General features: G+C 38.8%; 1 protein-coding gene across 9 annotated transcripts in view; it reads right to left on the bottom strand.

Annotated features, from left to right (window-relative positions):
* LOC129455808 (zinc finger MYM-type protein 4) overlaps nucleotides 1-18,540 on the bottom strand; it is a 43,483-nt gene that overhangs the window by 19,237 nt on the left and 5,706 nt on the right. For 4 of the 9 annotated variants that reach the window (XM_055220599.2, XM_055220601.2, XM_055220606.2 and 1 more), the window contains 6 exons: nucleotides 9,286-9,505; nucleotides 8,667-8,713; nucleotides 8,410-8,574; nucleotides 8,244-8,310; nucleotides 7,945-8,170; nucleotides 6,849-6,975 (listed from right to left, as the gene is read on the bottom strand). In XM_055220599.2, coding sequence (XP_055076574.2) covers nucleotides 6,849-6,975; nucleotides 7,945-8,170; nucleotides 8,244-8,310; nucleotides 8,410-8,574; nucleotides 8,667-8,713; nucleotides 9,286-9,505 — 852 coding nt within the window. Of the gene's footprint in view, nucleotides 1-6,848; nucleotides 6,976-7,944; nucleotides 8,171-8,243; nucleotides 8,311-8,409; nucleotides 8,575-8,666; nucleotides 8,714-9,285; nucleotides 9,506-10,127; nucleotides 10,636-13,042; nucleotides 14,379-14,428; nucleotides 14,532-17,626; nucleotides 17,791-17,898; nucleotides 17,945-18,540 lie in introns of those variants that run through there. The other 5 variants (XM_055220602.2, XM_055220604.2, XM_055220605.2 and 2 more) reach the window with 5 other exon arrangements.

The raw sequence follows: 18,540 nt of genomic DNA, 5'->3' as shown, positions 1-18,540 counted from the left end.
GTTGAAACTAAAAGCATCCAAAATATAAAAAAACACATTTTATTATTCGCAGTGAAGTAAGCCCTTTCCTAGAATTTGCTAAATTATACTTCATCTTTATGCACAGGGATGCATTTTAAAAGGTGCCAAAAATGAATTGGAATAATATGTTGTTAAATTGTTTCTGATATTTACATAGAAGGAATGTGGTTTTATTAAGTGTAAAAATTATCCAGAAACATTTTTACATTTACAATGTCCATTTAAAGCCCTAGGATTTGCCCTTAGAATGAAATGGTCTATTATCTTATTTAAAAAGGTAATTAATAATGTTGAGCTCTGCTTTGATTGGCTATTACTCCAAGCAGTTCAGATCAGTAGCTCTGTTATGTGTGTATTAAAGACCTTATGTTTGAGCCTGTATCAGACGAAGATACAGATTTTGTGGAGATTGTTAATGGACATTTCTGAGTGGCAAGTTTGTTTCTTTAAAGGTGACATAAAATGATTGAACTGAGGCCTAGTCCACACGGACACGGGTACTTCCATAACCGTGAGTTTTTTCACGCGGTTCAGCCGTTCGTCCGCACGATCAGGGCAGTGAAACCGAGCATATTTGAAAACCCCGGCCAGGGTGAGCTTTTTAAGAAACCCCGGTTACAGTGGTATCGTGTAGAGCGTAAAACCGGGGGTTTTGCCTTGCGACGTCAGAGTGTGCACCGTTATCCCCTGTGTTTGACATCAAGATTGTGCGCCGCTGACTGCTTTGTTGATGATTCTGTGCAATGGCGGACGTATCTTGCTAATAATAACTGTGCTAACATGTATACAGATAGATGCTCAGTTATCTCACTATATTGCGGAACACGGTTTGGGTTATATCCCCGCCCGCTGGTGTGGCATGCTCTTGACAGCGCTTGATAGCGTGCTTTTGCTTTATCGTGTGGATGAATATTTAATTTAAACCGAGCACGTGTGGACGGGATTTTTTTAGGGAAAACTCTGGTTATAAATATACCCGTGTCCGTGTGGACTTGGCCTGAATATTTATTCTTGTTCTGTGATGTGATATGTAGACAAAATTATTTTTGGTTTGGTTCTGTAATGCCTTGGAAGCTTCCTAAAAACCTCTCTCAGATAGCTCTATTAGGTCGGGGGATTTTAAACAAGTGGTTTTGCTCCTATTTGGCTCCCCCTACTGGCTTAACTTGCAATCTCTTTACTGATTGGTTGACTTTGCTGCCACTCAAAAAATGTAGCCAATTATTTTAAACTGGAGGGGCAGTTAGATGCCTGTGATGTCATAAGCATCAGTTTTTCAGATTGGGCTGTTTTCTGGCTGACATTTCTAAAAGAGGAATTTCTATGAGACCGAGATGTTTAGCACTTTTTGTATGTTTGTGAATGTGGGTAGACTATCATTATTCAACAAAGACAAGGTAAAAATGGTTTTTCATTCTCTGTCCCCTTTAAGTATGGACCTGCAAAATGTAACTAACAACTTTGTTTTTAGCATTGTAACAACATTGTAATTAATTTAATGTGTAATTTAATGTTGGGGCGTACATCCCAACTATAATGTCACAGTCTGTGTTGTGCTGAGATTGGCCTGTTTTGCAAAAGCCTCTTTTGCATGCACAAGGTTTACATAAGACGGAGGAAACAATAGTGTTTGAGGCTCACAATATGTCATTACCACGTACAGAGCTCGAATTATTCATCTATGCCTAGGTAAATACAGATTTACATTCTACTGCACCTTTAAACACATCTATTCTGAGCTCTTATTGGCTGCTTTTTCTTCAATATTCAGTCTAAAATTAAGTAACAGCCAACACAAAATAAAATTTGGTAATTGGTGATAATGTTGCAAATAATGCTTTGTTCCTAGCACCAGGGCCGGATTATCCATAGACGGGATTGGGGGAGTGCCCTGGGGCACCAGGCAATGGGGGGCACCAAGGGCTCAAGAATGTGGCGAAAATGTTTTTTTTTTTTTTTACAAGTACTCGTGCATGTGCGGCACCCGTGACAAAACTACGGAATGCACGATCGGGTTTTAAATGCTCATTTGCATGACGCGTATATCGTTTTATTTTACCATGCGCTCAGTTGATTGTACCGATGGGTCTACGCAGCCCGGGTAAAGTCAACACATCTCACTCAGAAATGCGTGGAGAAGCGCTGGCGGGGATTTAACTTGTTTGACTCTGTGGACCCTGTACCGGGTCCAGAATTATCTTATTTTGACTTAATATAAAATATTCCTTTCCTTTTTAATGGTCTGTCATGGACCCAGTACCACAAAGGAGATACTGTTTGAAAGCTTAGACTCTCTACTTTATGCAGATATGCATCACTTTGAGATATGTTTTACTGTAAGAAAGTTAGTTACACTTAATTTACACTATCACCCCCCCCCATATTTTTGAATATCATTTAATATTCACATATTTCATATTTTTCAAGTATGACAAACATGGGCAAGTCTTATATCAAATGAAAGCTCTCACTCTCAGGAATAAAACTGCAGCATTATTTTTGTCCTATTGTTATCACATATCCTACAATCGTTGAATGAATAATGAGGTAAAAAATTGTCTTTTGTAAACATATGGGAAACTTGGGTGTGGACTGCCTCAGATAGCACATATAGCCACAAATGATACATCATCTTTTCTCTTAGGTCCTACTCTAAAAAATGAGTCCATTAACAGCATTTTCTTTGGTTTTGTGCATAATTAATCCCTTGCTATTTATTATATGTGCAAAACAAAAAATTAATATTTATATGAAAAATGTATTTTCGCACCCTTCAGTAAAACGAGAATAACTTTTGAATGTGACATGCTAAAGAGTTCATTCTTTTTTTGGGTGTTTACTGTCTGCTGCTGGCAACAACCAGAACTGTCTGCAGTCTGCTAGAGCACCCAGAACCAGAGTTATACACTATCAAAGGCAGTATTTATGACATAAAAAAATAAAATTTGGTGTTTTATCATATGAAAAACCACATAAATAACAATATTTGTCACAAACAGCAGCTTTTTATGTAACTTCAAAGAGTTTTCTTTAAAATGATATAAAGCAATTGAATTTATTCCACTGTATGTGGTTATGGGAGCACTTCAAATGTTTTTAGGCAGAAATATATATACAAAGTATACAAAAAGCGTATTATTCCTCCCATCAGTTGGAGTAAAATAACTTTTGCATTTATAATGATAGAGAAAAAAATCCTTTTTCCTCTGTAAGCTGGCAATTTCTGGAATCAAACAAAACTGTCTGCAGGTTTCGTTCCCACTCAGGGCCAGAGTTATACACTTTTAAATACAGACTTTAGAAAAAAAAACACCAAAAAGCGCCTATTTATTTTTGGGTTTATTAGAGGACTGACAACACATACAACCATGTTGAGCACTTTTAACAGTGTTTTATGTAATTTCAAAGGGTTTCCTGTAAAATGATACCAAACTTTTGTATGTGCACCTCTGCTTGTGGGTATAAGAAGCTTTTGAAATTGGCTAGGCCAAATCCAGGCGAAAATCCCCAAAATAGCCTCAGAGTGTAAGAGGTTAAAATTAAACATTGCAGAGATGAGAGACAAAGAGAGCGGGAGAACTTTAGCCTACATTAACACCAACAACATTATAGATGAGAATAAAGGTTTCAGACATCAGTGCCAAGTTAAGGAAAACCGGATAAAAGATGAGAAACGTGTAAAGGATACAAGTATGTAGATTGCACTGCCATTCATCTCATTACAGTATGCTATCTGGATATAACTTATTGTATGTATGTATCTTAGGGCTGTGACGATTAATCGCGTGTCCCATTAAAAAGACCTGTCTTAAATCGATTCTGAATCACAAGGCTCCGATTCTGTGTTTCATGCACAGTTCATGCGTGTACTACGGCGTTTGGTCAGTAGGAAGTCCTTATCAGTGTAAAATCATTATGAGTCTGAGTCGTTTATAACGTGCATTTAAAAAAGCAACACTCGAGCTCTCTAAAAGTAAGTGTATTGTGCTTGTTATTACACTCCTAGCACGCAGACTGATTTTGCTTAACTGGAAACAGAAAAATCCACCTCGTTGCTCTGTCCTGATTAAAGATATTATGTACCACCTTCAGCTAGAAAAGATTAGATTTTCTTTAAAAAACAAGACTGATAACTTTTATGCAGTATGGGAAACCGTTTATTAATTACTTTAATAAGAGAGCAATAATTGAACCCTGATCTCATGAACCCCCCCTTTTTTTCTTTTTTCCCTCTCTCTCTTTCTTTCTCTTCTATATTATTACCTGTACTCAAATATAAATCACTTACATACGGAAGAATAGTATTGTATACTATATCTGCAAAGTGAATTTTGTTAAAATTTTTCTTTGTGCCAATGTAAAAAAAACAATAAAAGAGAATGTTAAAAAAAGCAACACTCGAAATCATTCAAAATATTCTTTATTATCATGAAAAAACCTGAAACAATCTGAAGAACAGCGATTTAAATATGCTTTAGACTAGGGATGCACCGAATATTCGGCCACCGAAAATTTTCGGCCGAAAATGGTCCAAAAGTGGATTTTCGGTTTTCGGCCGAAAGACTTTTATCACCGAAAAAATACGGCCGGAATAATGTGATGAAGCAAACAGAAACCGCGACCTGCACGTGCTTGTCTGAAGGTACATATCTGCACGTGCTTGTCTGAAGTAACATATCTGCGGTGTGGACTAGATTTCTCTCAAACCCGCGTCCGCCGAATTTCTGACCAGGATCTCCGCAACCTGTGAGTTCCACTCCCGCCCACGACCGTAATGTTTGTGTCCAAACCCGCAGAGTTTTTTCTGGGCATTTGTGTACAGTTTTCACAAGCTCCGACTAAACATTCGTTCAGATTAACATCCAGAATAACAGACATTTAACATGATTGCTTTTAAAATTAGGGATGTGGACGAATGGTCAAATATTCGATCTGCAATAATAATTAGAATGGGGAAAAATGATATTCAAATGTTTTTAATCCGCCACCGCAGCATTACGGCTACTGCTCATTTAATCCTTTTTCACTTCACATGTACGGTCTTTTACAGACTTTAATATAAAATATACATGAAAATTAATATGTATGTATTTCTGATTGTTTTGGTAATTCAGATTGCAGGCTCATTTAAGTGTTTAGAGTTTTAATGCCGGTTAGACGTGCTTCTCCGCCGCTGCATCAGTATGGTTATAACGAACCCAATAACTGCAAATGCCGTAACAGCAAACAATAGCTCCGTTTTGTGAAGTGTTGTTAAATTAAGCTCGTAACTATGCACCCTCAGCAATAATGTATCAAGCCAGCTTGCGTTATTTGTAACATAATATTAAATTCAGATATATTTGTTAGATCCGTTTGTTGTTCTCACTGGATAACAATAGAGCAGAGTTTTTTCTGCAGCTGGCATTAATGAGAAAAACAGGTTTCACCGGAGAAGGTAGGCTAAATATGATTTTCTTTCTAAACAAAAACATGTCAGACTAAATAAAGAAGATATTCATATTTGACTGAGCCTTCGATCAATTCGGGGTTAACGTGCATTAAAATGCCATCATTTTTATCAGCATTTTGTAAGATTAACGTTAAAACAAAACCACAACTAGCACATCTCAGTTTTTAAATGTATACTGCATGGCAAACAAGCACCAAAGGATTAATTAAACAAACAGTTTAACTTTTAACAACCTGATGTGTCACTAGTAGCCTACTCACCAGTTTTTCCAGATGGGAGGCAGATAGCCTATATAACTGAAGTTGGGTTTGTTTATGCCACATGCTGTTTGGCTGTTTTTTAATTTTCTTCTCAAATTGTATGTTTTGACTCCATTTCTATTACACGCAAAAATACCATAAGTGCAATGGTAGTACTAATAATTGGCATAATTTCTTTCGGTGTTTTGGCTTTCGGTTTTCGGCCTTGGTTTCCTCTTTTTCGGTTTTCGGTTTCGGCCAAGAATTTTCATTTCGGTGCATCCCTACTTTAGACATTTCCTGGAATAATGTTTCTAATGCTACTTCTTCTGTGGCACCTTTGGCGTTTCTGCACAAGAGCGCCCCCTGGCTTTTGGATGTGGTGGCATTTCAACATAATTCATTAAATTTCTTCCATTGAGAAAACGCGCATTTGCACGATTAATCGTCCCAGCCCTAAAGTTTCTTATGCCTAGAATTAGTGAAGGTTGTATGATTCTTTGGTTCATAACTTCCTATTCTAAAAGTTTCATCAATTGTGCATAATGACATATGCAGCAACTGCATAAAGTCTATTTAGTATTTTTCAATAATGCAGTTATTTTGGAAAAAATGTGAATAAAGCATTGCAGGCTGATTTAGGGTGTGCCCTAAATTTTCTGCTGGCACTCCTAAAATTTTCAGTCAGGGGCTACAGTGTTCCTAAAAAAAGTTAGTCTGGAGCCCTGAATGACTAGAGTTCAATATTATATAAATATATATAATGTATAATTTTTTGGGAGGAGGCACTTAAAATTTGGTCACCCTGGTGCACTTCACTGTGTTAATCCGGGCCTGCCTAGCACAGACAACTTCGTTCAGTTTCACTTCATAGGACGTTAAAAATATCATCAGCAAATGCACATATTTGTTTATTATTTTGTGTTGCCTATAACTGCTTATCTACATTTTTTGACTCACCAAGGTCAACTGTTTCAGCTTAGAATCCTCTTTACCATTCTACTAGGTAATAAATGTCATCTACATATTGATTGAGTACATTTTTTTGTGAACTATGCCTTTAACAATTTCTTACTAATCTCTCTCCACAGAGCACAAATAAATATTCTGCATCACAGATGAAGATGGTCACTTACCACACCAGTCTTCTGACATACACTGCACATGAAGGTCGAGGCATTTAGGCATTTGTGACTGCAGAACTCCTTCATACCCCCTGATGTGTCTGGGGCGTTGAGCACTTCCTTTAAGTCAACAATTTCTCTGCAGTGAAGAAGAGTAAACAGAAATTAATGGATTTCGGTGGAGGACACAGTGAACAAAAATTAACAAGAATTTTTTATTATGGTCTGGGATACAAAACCATTTATGTCATTTTGATCTAGATTGCAGTCTGGATTTGAATGTGAAAAGGATTGAATGTCTGTCAACTCTTCTAAACATTTTGTTGTGAAACTAGTTTAAGTAAAGTGATAGTGGGGCTATTGAATAATGGCACAGAACACACTGGTACAGAGGTCAGATGCAAGACTAAAATGTTAGATCCTACTCATTAAGTCATATCATATAAGAGTAGGGATGCACCAATTTTTTTGCCATCTGAAATTATTTGGTTATTAAATAATTTTCTGTGTTGAAAACATTTTAAAGGGTCAGAGAAAGATGCGAAAACATACAGCAAAACAAGTTTCATTTATCATTTAAAATCAAGACACCATGCAGCGTATGAAAAGATACAGCGGCAGCGATCCTCCTTAATCCACAAGCACTGGGAACGAAAGACTTTAGCTCTCTACTACAACAACTGCAGTATGTAATAAAAACTTCCTAGAACTTCCTAGAAACAAGAAATTAAACGTTTATTAACAATAAGGTTTTTGTTAGACCGCTTTGATGAGCGCTTTTTCCTCTTTCATCTTCTGTCAATCTTGCCGCAGTCTCACTCTCTCCCTTTGCTCGTGCTTGACGTGTCATGACTGTTAGCTCTGGTGGCAGCTTTTTCCAGTCACAAATGAGTGACCGTACGGCTCGAGTGGTTGACCGCGGAATGATACTAACAGTAAAGTGACAATACAGGTAAAATATCGCTCAGCCAATCAGATTCGAGAACCAGATTCGAGATCTGTTGCATAAAACTGTATAACATTCTATCAGTTTGGGTAAATATGTAAACGGTATGATCACTTAAAAAACGAAATATTTCGAAAACTATGGCAATTTCCCCAGGCTTACTTGTGGCAGCAGTGACATGTTTTCTTCTGAGGTGCCTTGACCACCAAATTAGAAGCAGTACAGAGACACTGAGGTGAGCAGTAGAGTTTCGAACAGCCTTTGCGCTGGAAAGCTGTCTGGCCCTTTAGCAGAACTTTCTTACAGCCCGTGCAGACGACACCAATTGGAAAGGCAGGGGCCAGTGGAGGATGTGTGGGTACTGGACCTGGGGTGGCTACTGGGGCTCCTGAGACAAAAAAAAACAATGTAAATACCGATTTTAGACCCTCAAACTATTAACCATACAGAGTAAATCATACCATCTGACTTTCCTCCCACAGTAAACACAGCGCTGATTTTCAATTCATCTGGTTTTTGGTTGAAGTCCTTAAAGTAAAAAAGATAGCAAATAAATGACACTTTCAATTTTTGTTAACTTACTAACCCCCCCCCCAAAAAAAGATAAACAAACTTAAAATAACTTACGGCTGAGGCGTCAGGCTCATCCTTAACATTTCCTATGGGCTGCTGTGGTGTTGAGGCTTTCTCATACTCTTCATCCATTGGTTCATCCTTGATATTCACAGGTAGTGGGACAGTGGGCTGGGCCGCTTGAGATTTTGTTTCACCTTTTAACACTGGCCGTGGGTTCTAGACATCAGTTACCAAAGTTCATTAATGCAGGAATGAACAAATAAACACTTGAATTCAAAACTTCAATAAAATTGTGATACTGTTCTTACTGTTCCTGCAGGCACCTCCGCTTTTATTTCTTTATCTGGGTTTTTATCTATCAAGTGAAATGATAAATTACAATTCATATAGATCTATTTGTGGTGTCACACTGCAATTTTTTTTTTTAAATCAAGAATTTTTTTTTTTTGTATTTTTATCTTGTTTTCAGTAAAAATATAAAAAACTTAAGATGCTTTTTCTTGATGAGCAAAACAACAAGAAAATAAGTCCAAGAATATCAAATTTAAGTGATTTGTGCATAAAACAAGCAAAAAAAAAATAACAATCTGCCAATGGGGTCAGCAAAAAATCTTGGACATTTTTCTTAAACAATAAATTCAAGAAAAATTGCTTACCCCATTAGCAGTCTTTTGCTTGTTTTATGCACAAAATCACTTGAATTTGATATTTTTGGTCTAAAAACTAGACTTATTTTCTTGGGTTGTTATGCTCATCAAGAAAAAGCATCTTAATTTAAGAATTTTTAGATATTTTTACTGAAAACAAGACAAAAATACTTTTTGTTTTTCTTGAAAATCATTTTTTTGCAGTGCACACAAGATATCAACTTCCAAAGCAGGTTTACATCTCAATTGGAAAGAAAATTATAAAGCAAAATAAACCGACCTGCATTTTCAGGTTTATCCACCTCTTTCTTCTCACTGTGATCTATGGTCGGGTCTACATCCACTGGAATTTCATCCCCCAAGTCCTCGACTTTAGCGATGACTAGTTGCTCTGAACACTCGGCTGTGTCCTCCATGTTCATTGCCGCCTCCTCTTGGATGTTCTGATGTTCACCCATCAGGCCCTCCTGACGGTCCATCACACGTACCTCAGTGGCGTTCTGCATAAAAGACAATTAAAACTATTGTACATCTCATAGGTTTACCCCCGCAAACAGAGCTCAACTAAGTCAGGAGCAGTATCCAAATTGTGGATATCCTGCACTTGTTTAATTTAACTACAGGAAAGTGCTTTCCCCTGGTTCAGCTTTATGTGTCGATGTGCGTTTCTGGGTAGCTCAACGGGTAAAGCTTTGCATTAGCAATACAAAGTTCATGGGTTTGATCTTGTAGAGACTTAATACATTGCAAGCTGGTCACCACTGGGCGGGCTACAGAAGTAACAAGGTAAAATTTTGGAGTAACTTCTACAATATGTCAAAATAGTTTCCGTTTTGACTTTTTGTAGTTTTGTTGCGCTCTTACGTCAAGAAACTGCTGTTGATAACAGCAAAGTCATCTTTCGGACCGAAGCCAACAGACAAATAATGTTAGCCAACCCTATTGTAGATTGTTGTACAATTTCCTATTAAAATGTATTTAAGCACACATCTATTGTAAGCTATTACATTATGTATTAAGATTAAACTTAGACACCTTTAATATTAGCTTCTACCTCAAACGTTGGTGTTTGCTAGCATTAACCAAAAGAATCACAGCACCAGAATTATAAAAAAAACTTACATTTCTGTATCGGATTATTGGCACAGCTCCATCCTTTAAATACAACTTGGATGCGAGTCCAGCTTCGTATTGACCCAGGTTTGTAAAACAGTCCGGCAAAAAGTGTTTGCCACACACAAGCAAGTTTTTGCTCACTCTTTCTGGGACATTTCCCTCAAATATAAAATCTAGCCATTTTGCTTTTGTGTCCTCTGAGGCTGGGATTCGGTGTAAGGAACCATGTGAGGCCTTACATCCCAACACAGAGCAATTTACATGCCAAGTTCGCTTCATTCTCCAGCGCTTGCTAAAACGAAATGTACCTAACTTCCCTACCCCTGTACAAAACGGGTAAAAAGAGGGCGGTCTACAGCCACATAAGGAGACTACGTATATTGCTTGGAGGTGGTCCTGCTCAGATAGATAGCTGCAAATTGAAACCGCTCGCTGGACTACACAAGCTGCGTCTCATTTCGAAGGCTGCGTCCTTCGGAGGTTGTTTGTCGGCCATATACGTCATCGAGGTCCTCTAATTTTAGGAAAAAACATAATAAAATTAAAATTTAGTCCTTTATACCTCGTATGAAATAAGAGTAGATTCATTCTTACTCAGAAACATAACGGTCACTTAAGACCAGAAATAATCAACTTTGATGATGTACGAGGCTAAAAACGTGAAAATGTAATATAACCTCCCGTTTAAAACTTAAATTACTTGATTATTTATTTTAAGGTTATAATTAAATGACTTTGCACAGAATAGACAATCAATCTTAAGTTACTCTGATGCATAAAACCTGCTGACCATAGCTGTGTCCTAATTCAAGGGCTGCGACCTTCTAAGGATGCAACCTTAAAAGGCGAGCAATCGGCCTTTCAAGGTGGCAGTCTCAGAAGTTCATGAGGGAACTCAAATGAGACCTAACCTTCAGAGAACCCATAATTTGTGTCACCCTGCTACACGCGCCTGTCAGCAAGACACATGAATCTTGGGATATCCTCGGCTGTGAAGGATCCATTCGTTCTATCCTTAACAGCGCAGAGAAATAAGGACGCATTAAGGCTTCATTCTAAGCATCCTTTAAATTGGGACGGCCTTACTAGCCTCAAGTCACGCGGCTGTGACCCAATCGGTCTTAAGGGGGTCGCACACAGGACGCGCAGCTCAGCGCCATGGACAAGTCTGAGGCATCGTACACCGTATGTGCACATTAAAAAGTGTGAGCTTAGTCAGATAGCATCTACTTCAAAATGCTAAATATACGGCAGCAGGCAATGTTAGTCGTTAATGATTTGGGACAAATATGATGTTATTTAATGTTAAACTATGTGAGTGGCACTCTGTGGTGCGACAGGATTTGAGCAACTTCCTGAGTCGTAGCTGAGTGCTGTGGACATGCGCCACCTGTCGGCGCCAGTGTGCGTATACTCGTAGAAAACAATGTGTTCGATTTTTTTAGAACTGCTGCGACCCCCTTTAAAATACGTTCCCAGTCTTCGAATTGGGACACAGCTTATATCTCTAGAAATTTGCTTTCACAAAGATAACATAGTGCAAACATTAAACTGCTGGGCTCTTTTACAAAATCTCTCCAAAGGAACTAAGCTGATTCATGCAAAGGTACAAGAAAAAAATAATACACTGACAGATTGAAAATTTTAAAGGGCTTACCCAAAAATTTTAATTACCCCATGATTTACCCGCCCCCAAACCATCCTCAAATGAATAGGATTATATTTTTTTCAGACAAACAAAATCAGGGTTATTAGGACATAGATGCAATTTTCTAAGAAAAAAAAACTTTACAAACTTTAATGCTGAGTTTACACCAACCGCATTTCAGGCGTCAAAATCGCATCTACCGCGCCTAGTTTGCCACTTGAACAGTTTGTATGCATTCGCACGTGTAGAGCGGAGTAGACGCGCGGAAAAAGCAAGCATTTGACCCACGTCAAAGGCAAACTCTGCTTCTTGTGGCAGGGGCAAGTGCTATGCGGTTGTCTGTTTGCAAGATGACTGATGTTGATTGGGCATTTATCTAGAGTTACCAGTTTGTATTTGGTCAATATACTATAGGTGTAAAATAAACCACGCGGGTCGATAAACGTCACGTGACTCAAAAGTGAAATGTGTATTACAACTTGACTCACTGACACTCTTCCAAGCGAGGTCCTTTTTATTCCTGTCTCTATAGAAATAAGAACTTGTGTCGTATAGCTCCGGGTGACTGCTTATGGACAATATCAAGCGTTGGTTAAATGAGTGACTTCGGGCGGGGCTGCCACCACAGCAGCAAGCAGGCTCCTGATTGGTTAACGCGGCGCGAAATTCCGCTAAAGTTCAAATTTTTCAACTCGGGGGTCAGCTGCAAATTCGCGTGAACCACAAAATGCACAAAAAGCACCATTCGCGCGAGCTTCACGCACGAATGAGGCGGAAACGCGTCTTCCGCGCCGAACGCCTCTTCCGGGGCGCGGGACCTCCTGACGCGCGTCAACGCGTCTTCACATTGACTTAACATTGAAATCACTCGCGCTTCACGCCTCTACCGCGGTTGGTGTAAACGCAGCATAAGAGACAGGCTTTCAATTTAATTGTTCAAGCATGACAGCAGGAGGTTTTCACATATTACTTTTTATTTATAATTTTAATGTGTTTAACAAATTAGTTTGTGTAAGAATAACATTAAATTTTATTTTTTGCAGCATAAATAAATGCCTTGCTTGTACTAACAGCTCCCGCCCAGATGCGCAGAGCTCTTCCTCTCTGAAACAATGGATAAGGTAAACCTAGGACAAGGATCCCGAAGTTAATTAAATATATTACCGGTTTCTCTCCTATCTTTTGCTCTCTCTCTTTCTCACACGCACAAGCAGCCGCACCGTATCCAGCCTTTCCCACGCTCACACACACGCACGCGTGCGCACTAGCATACCTTGAAGGATTTTTTCAGGAGCTCCGTATCCAGCTTTTCCCACGCTTGAAGCACCCAGGCAACCAACAAGCGGCGAGCTGGAGCCCTCATATTTCCTCCAGTGGTGTACTCTTTGTCCACATCCCCTGCCATCCAGTTGTCATAGGACTCATGCAGGCTGGCTTTGAATGGTTGGTTCCACACGACGTCAGGGGCCTGTATGTACTTTGTACAGCCACCGGGTATCACTGCCGTGGTTATGTTGTAGCCCCTTTTGAGCTCAGCTTTGGTTGCTGCGCTGATATGACAGCGATATGAATCCCAGATGAGGAGACGAGGGGCGAAGTCGAGCTTTCCCACCACTCTCTGAAGCCAGTCTGCAGTCAGCTCCTCATTCATCCATCCATTTTTGGACGTGGCGATCACGACACCACTGATATTTTGCATCGATTTTACCTTCTTGATCCCTCCTTTGAAGACAACGTAAGGTTTCAATTTGGTCCCATCTGCTTTCGCAGCCAACACCACAGTTAAGTGGCTTTTCTCATGGCCTGTGGTTTTCAGTGGAACACTGCGCTCACCTCTTGCATCCAACGTTGTAGAGCCCACCATATCAAACCACACTGGTGTTTCATCCATGGCTATAATGTTTTTCTGCTGAATTTTCTTTGCCTTAATAATCCGCGTTGTATATGTGACAAAATTCACCAGATTTTCAGTGAAGTGACTTGCGTTTTTCTGGGCAACATTTGTGGGTCTTCTGACCGAAAATACATTGCGCTTCAGGAATTTATCCAGCCAGCCAGCGCTCGCAGTAAAACTCTCCTCATCCCTGCCATCACTCATGGTTGCATACACTTCTTTTGCCTTGGCACTGATCATCTTACGTGAGACTCTGAGATGCTTTGCCCGCATGCTGTGAATCCACTCGCACACGCTCACCTCTAGCTCTTCACTGACCTTCTTCCTCCCTCCACCTCGCAGTCTGGCCCTTTTGTTGTCTTCCTCAGACAGACGTTGCAGTTCAGCTTTATTTTTACGCCATTCTCGCACTCTCTTTGGATCAACCGAAAAATGCCTTGCCGCCTCTTCTCCCGAATTTTGTTCGGCAAATTTGACAACCTTCAGCTTAAAGGTCAAATCATACTTTTTTCTTTTTGTCGCCATTGTGGTATTGAGAAAATTTAGAAAAACTTTAGACTTAAAGTTCAAGAACCTGATGACCTGACGATAAACCTTGTTGTGTTGTTATAATTATGAGTAACGGAACGATTGCGTCCGTCACGTGAAATCTACCGGTAATCAAAACTTTAGCGCGTGCAATCTGCACCATAGAACTGGCTTAAACAGACAATCTGACAGGTTTTATAAGATTAAATACAACCCAAAACTAAAAAAAGATCAGACCTTTATTTGAGACAGGCGTTTATTTACCCAAACCCGTCGTCCAGGCGTCTATTTGGGACTCGGCTATTGTTTGAAGTTTTACGGTAACTCCGATCGTGTTCACCTGAAAAAAAAAATCACATACACCAAGGATTGCCTGAGGGCAAGCAAATCATGTGGCAATTTTTTCATTTTTGAGTGAACTATTCCTTTAACTAGAGATGCTGGTTAACCGGCCAGAGACCAGGATGGCCTAAGTGCCCTTTGTCAAGATATTTTTTAATTAAATGCCCTTTTGTTAAGGACTCCTTAATCTAACTATTAGTAAAATAATGAATAATAATTTTACCATAATCAAAATGATCCACATGACGACCTATTGACCATTCACCGGACCATTTCATTCGGGACAATCCCTTGCTTATGCGCTCTTACTATGGCACGCTACAGGAGGATATCCTTACGTCGCCATTGTGGCATTAAGCAAAGTGGTATGCTTGTTACTTATTGGGCCGGTTTCCCGGACAGGGATTAGACTAGTCCTAGACTAAAAAAATTTAAGAGCTAAAATACATCAGTACTCTTTGTTTTGCCTCAAAATGCACACATTAATGTTTTTAGTAAGGCATGTTTGTTAAAACTAGTTATATTCCCTAATTAAACTAAGCCTAGTTCTGGCTTAAGATAATCCCTGTCCCGAAAACTGCCCCATAATTATTTTAAAAGACGACGTGAACAGAGCATGCACAGCTTTTGTTTAAATTGATGCCTGTAACCTCTCTAGAAAGTTTGATGTAAGTAACGTTAGCTACTGCAGCTTAACTTCTATACAAAGCATACAATATAAACAATGGTGCATTTACAGACCTGGCACCATGTTTCTTAAATGCAACTCTATTAATGTTGCTGTCACTTTCATAATCAAAGCGAACTGCGAAGATAAATCAGACTCTTATTAATAAAGCTGAACATCTGGGCTGTCTTCCGGGCTATCAACTCCAGCAGGGCAGAGAGACAAGGATAGAGTCTGTTCGCTATCAGAGTCGTCCAGTCAATCTTTGGATTGTTTCTTTGGAACAATCCAAAGAAAAAAGCAAAAAAAGCAAAAAACCATCCAGGACCATAGACAGCACATAGAGTAACAAACAAGGAAGTGCCATCAATGCCAAAAGGAGATCCGTACATAGAGTGGAGAGACAAAGAAAAAAATTCAGCTCCCCTAGAGTTAAACATTTAAGTTGTACAGTTTTGGAATCCATTCAGCCGATCTCCAGGTCTGGCGGTACCATTTTTAGCATAGCTTAGCATAATTAATTGAATCTGATTAGACCATTAGCATCACGCTCAAAAATGACCAAAGAGTTTTGATACTGTTTCAATCCTATTTAAAACTTGACTCTTCTGTAGTTACACCGTGTACGAAGACAGACAGAAAATGAAATGTTGATAAAACCGATTTTCTAGGCCGATATGGTTAGAAACTATCCTCTCATTCTGGCGTAATAATCAAGAAACTTTGCTGCCGTACCATGGGTTCAGCTAGCGCAACGATATTACGCAGTGCCCGGAAATAGGCTAACTTCCATTAACATAACCAACGTGACAAACTGCTTGCGCAGGGAGCATGCCTTGAAACCATGGAAACATTTGTGAGAGACAATTCGAAAATATTTTGGCGCAGATCCTGAACCGTATCAATTTTAACCGAAATACACTAAAGAGGAGCTTTTGTAACGTATAAGGCAAGAAAGTGTGGCAGAACATATTTACAGTATTGGTAATTTCTATTACTATAGTTGTTATGTTATCACAGCAACAATAGAATTACCACAATAAATTAATTCAAGTACTATTAATTCAAGTACTATTTATTATATACTATTTTATGGTTCAAAAACACTATACTATTATCTATAAATCACTATAGTATTTTTTCACCTGGGTGTGTAATAGACATATTTGGCTTGCAATGAATGGGGCTATCACATTTGTGTTAATCAAGTCTTTGCTAATAACATTGCCCCTCCTGCCTATTATTAGTATAAAAACTGACACTTGGCTGAGTTAAACAGGGAAGGGGACTGTGAATTTACAAGATTCAAACATGCTCTCAAGACTCGTAACTAGTAGTGCTGTGACAGATCGCAGTTGATCTGTACGAATCACAACCCACGGTTTGGCTCGCATGCGATTCGCGGATTAATACGCAAATTTAAATAGGGAAAGTTTACCATTTGCACGTGTTTCAAAGGCTTGCAAATGTTAACATTCAAGTGATTTTAAACAATTTAACAGCAAAAAGGGGCTAAAGTGAGCAGCTGTTCCGGTCCAGCTTCAGTCAGATGTGATCAACCCTATGCCCTTCAAAGATCAAAACTCTTGATGTGTAAACTATAGTGAGAGTTGTGCATACTGTAGTACACTAAATCACATTTGAGGAATAGAGCACTGAAAACAATGTAACATTTTTATGTGGAGCGACTGTTTATGCTGCGCCGTTTGGCATTTGCCCTCCGTCTGTCTGCGCGCGCAGGTTAAAAGTGCACACACGGAGAGACGCGTTTCAAAAAGCAAGCGAAGATACAATCTTTTTACATACAAACAAAGTGATCTCCACAGTATTCTTTTTCTAATAAAAAAATTTGTTTGTGTCTTAAATTTATGTATAGATTACAGTCAGAAACCAGTCTGTGCTTATTTGGTCTTAAAGACACAGTAACCTCAATTAACCTACTTAGGTCTGTGTCGTTAATGTTAATCAAACAACACGAGACAAAGAGAAAATCAAGTCTGTATCTCTAAAAAATAATAATTATATTTAATTTATACAATGAAGACAGTGTTATTATTCATTTTATTCGATTTCTGTAACTAATGCTAATTTTAGACCTTACTTAATGTACAACTTTTGTTCTAATGTTTGTAATTTCTTTATTTGTTATTAGATTTTCCCCACCTTTTTTGCTCATCCGAAAAATGATCCGATCCATGCCTCAAAAACCGTAATGTGATCCGAACCGAACCGTGAGTTTTGTGATCCGTCACACCCCTAATCACTAGTATTTTGTATTATAGAAAGACTACGAACTACAACACAACACAACTACTGTATAAGCCAAACGTAGCACTCACTGATTTAATTTTACTAACTAACGACAACAGCAGTGCTTTTTCAATCTGGTCATTCAAGATAACTAAAAATAATAATGTTATACTTACAGCCATGGGTGATGATACACTTGCTTCTGTCTGTACTCTGAAGACTGTTGGGATGGCCGTATCCTTTAGACGCCGTACCGTGGTATGGGTAACATGGTTTATGTTTTCCATATAGTCATCGGGTACAAAATGCTTTGAGCAAACACGCCATTTCTTAATTAATTCTACCGGTGTAAAGAGATCTATGTTCAGCGCAATCAACCATTGATACATTTGTATGCCTTTCGTTGGTATTCTGTGAAACATGATGGTGGAGTACCACTTCGACTTACTATCACAGTGCTTTACAACGCACAGAACCATGGCTAATCACACAGGTAAATCCACTTCCTAATTTGCCGACTGCAACTCTGCAACACACAAACTTAGTGCCGGTCACATTTAAAGTTACCTTGCCGAGGACTATTTTCGGGGCTCTGCCGCATTTATCGGCCTGCTGCACCCATGGTACGGCAGCAAAGTTCCTTGATTATGGAATGAGAATATAGTTCCTAGCCATATCGGCCTTGTAAATCTCAACTTTTAATTTTCCGTCGGTCTTAGTACACGATGTATCTACAGGAGAGTTTTAAATAGGAAAAATAGTAAAACTCTTCGGTCATTTTTGAGCACGATGCTAATAGTCTAATCAGATTCAATGGATTATGCTAAGCTATGCTAAAAGTGGTACTGAAAGGCCCGGAGGTCGGCTGAATGGATTCCAAAACGGTAAAACTCAGATGTTTAACTATAAGAGAGCTGGAAAATAGCCTATTTGGAAAAAAAAGTAGAGTGTTCCTTTAGAGATATCATCTTTCCAACATGTGTTTCATTGTTCTTAAAAAGTACTGCTCACGAACAACAACAGTTTTCCTTTTGTTTTCTCTTCCTTTTTATAATAATCCTAATTAGAGATCGACCAATACAGATTTTTT

Source organism: Misgurnus anguillicaudatus, chromosome 20, assembly GCF_027580225.2.
Source record: "Misgurnus anguillicaudatus chromosome 20, ASM2758022v2, whole genome shotgun sequence".
Taxonomy (NCBI): domain Eukaryota; kingdom Metazoa; phylum Chordata; class Actinopteri; order Cypriniformes; family Cobitidae; genus Misgurnus; species Misgurnus anguillicaudatus.
The sequence above is the reverse complement of the archived record's forward strand: the minus strand, read 5'-3'. Positions and strand labels throughout refer to the sequence as shown.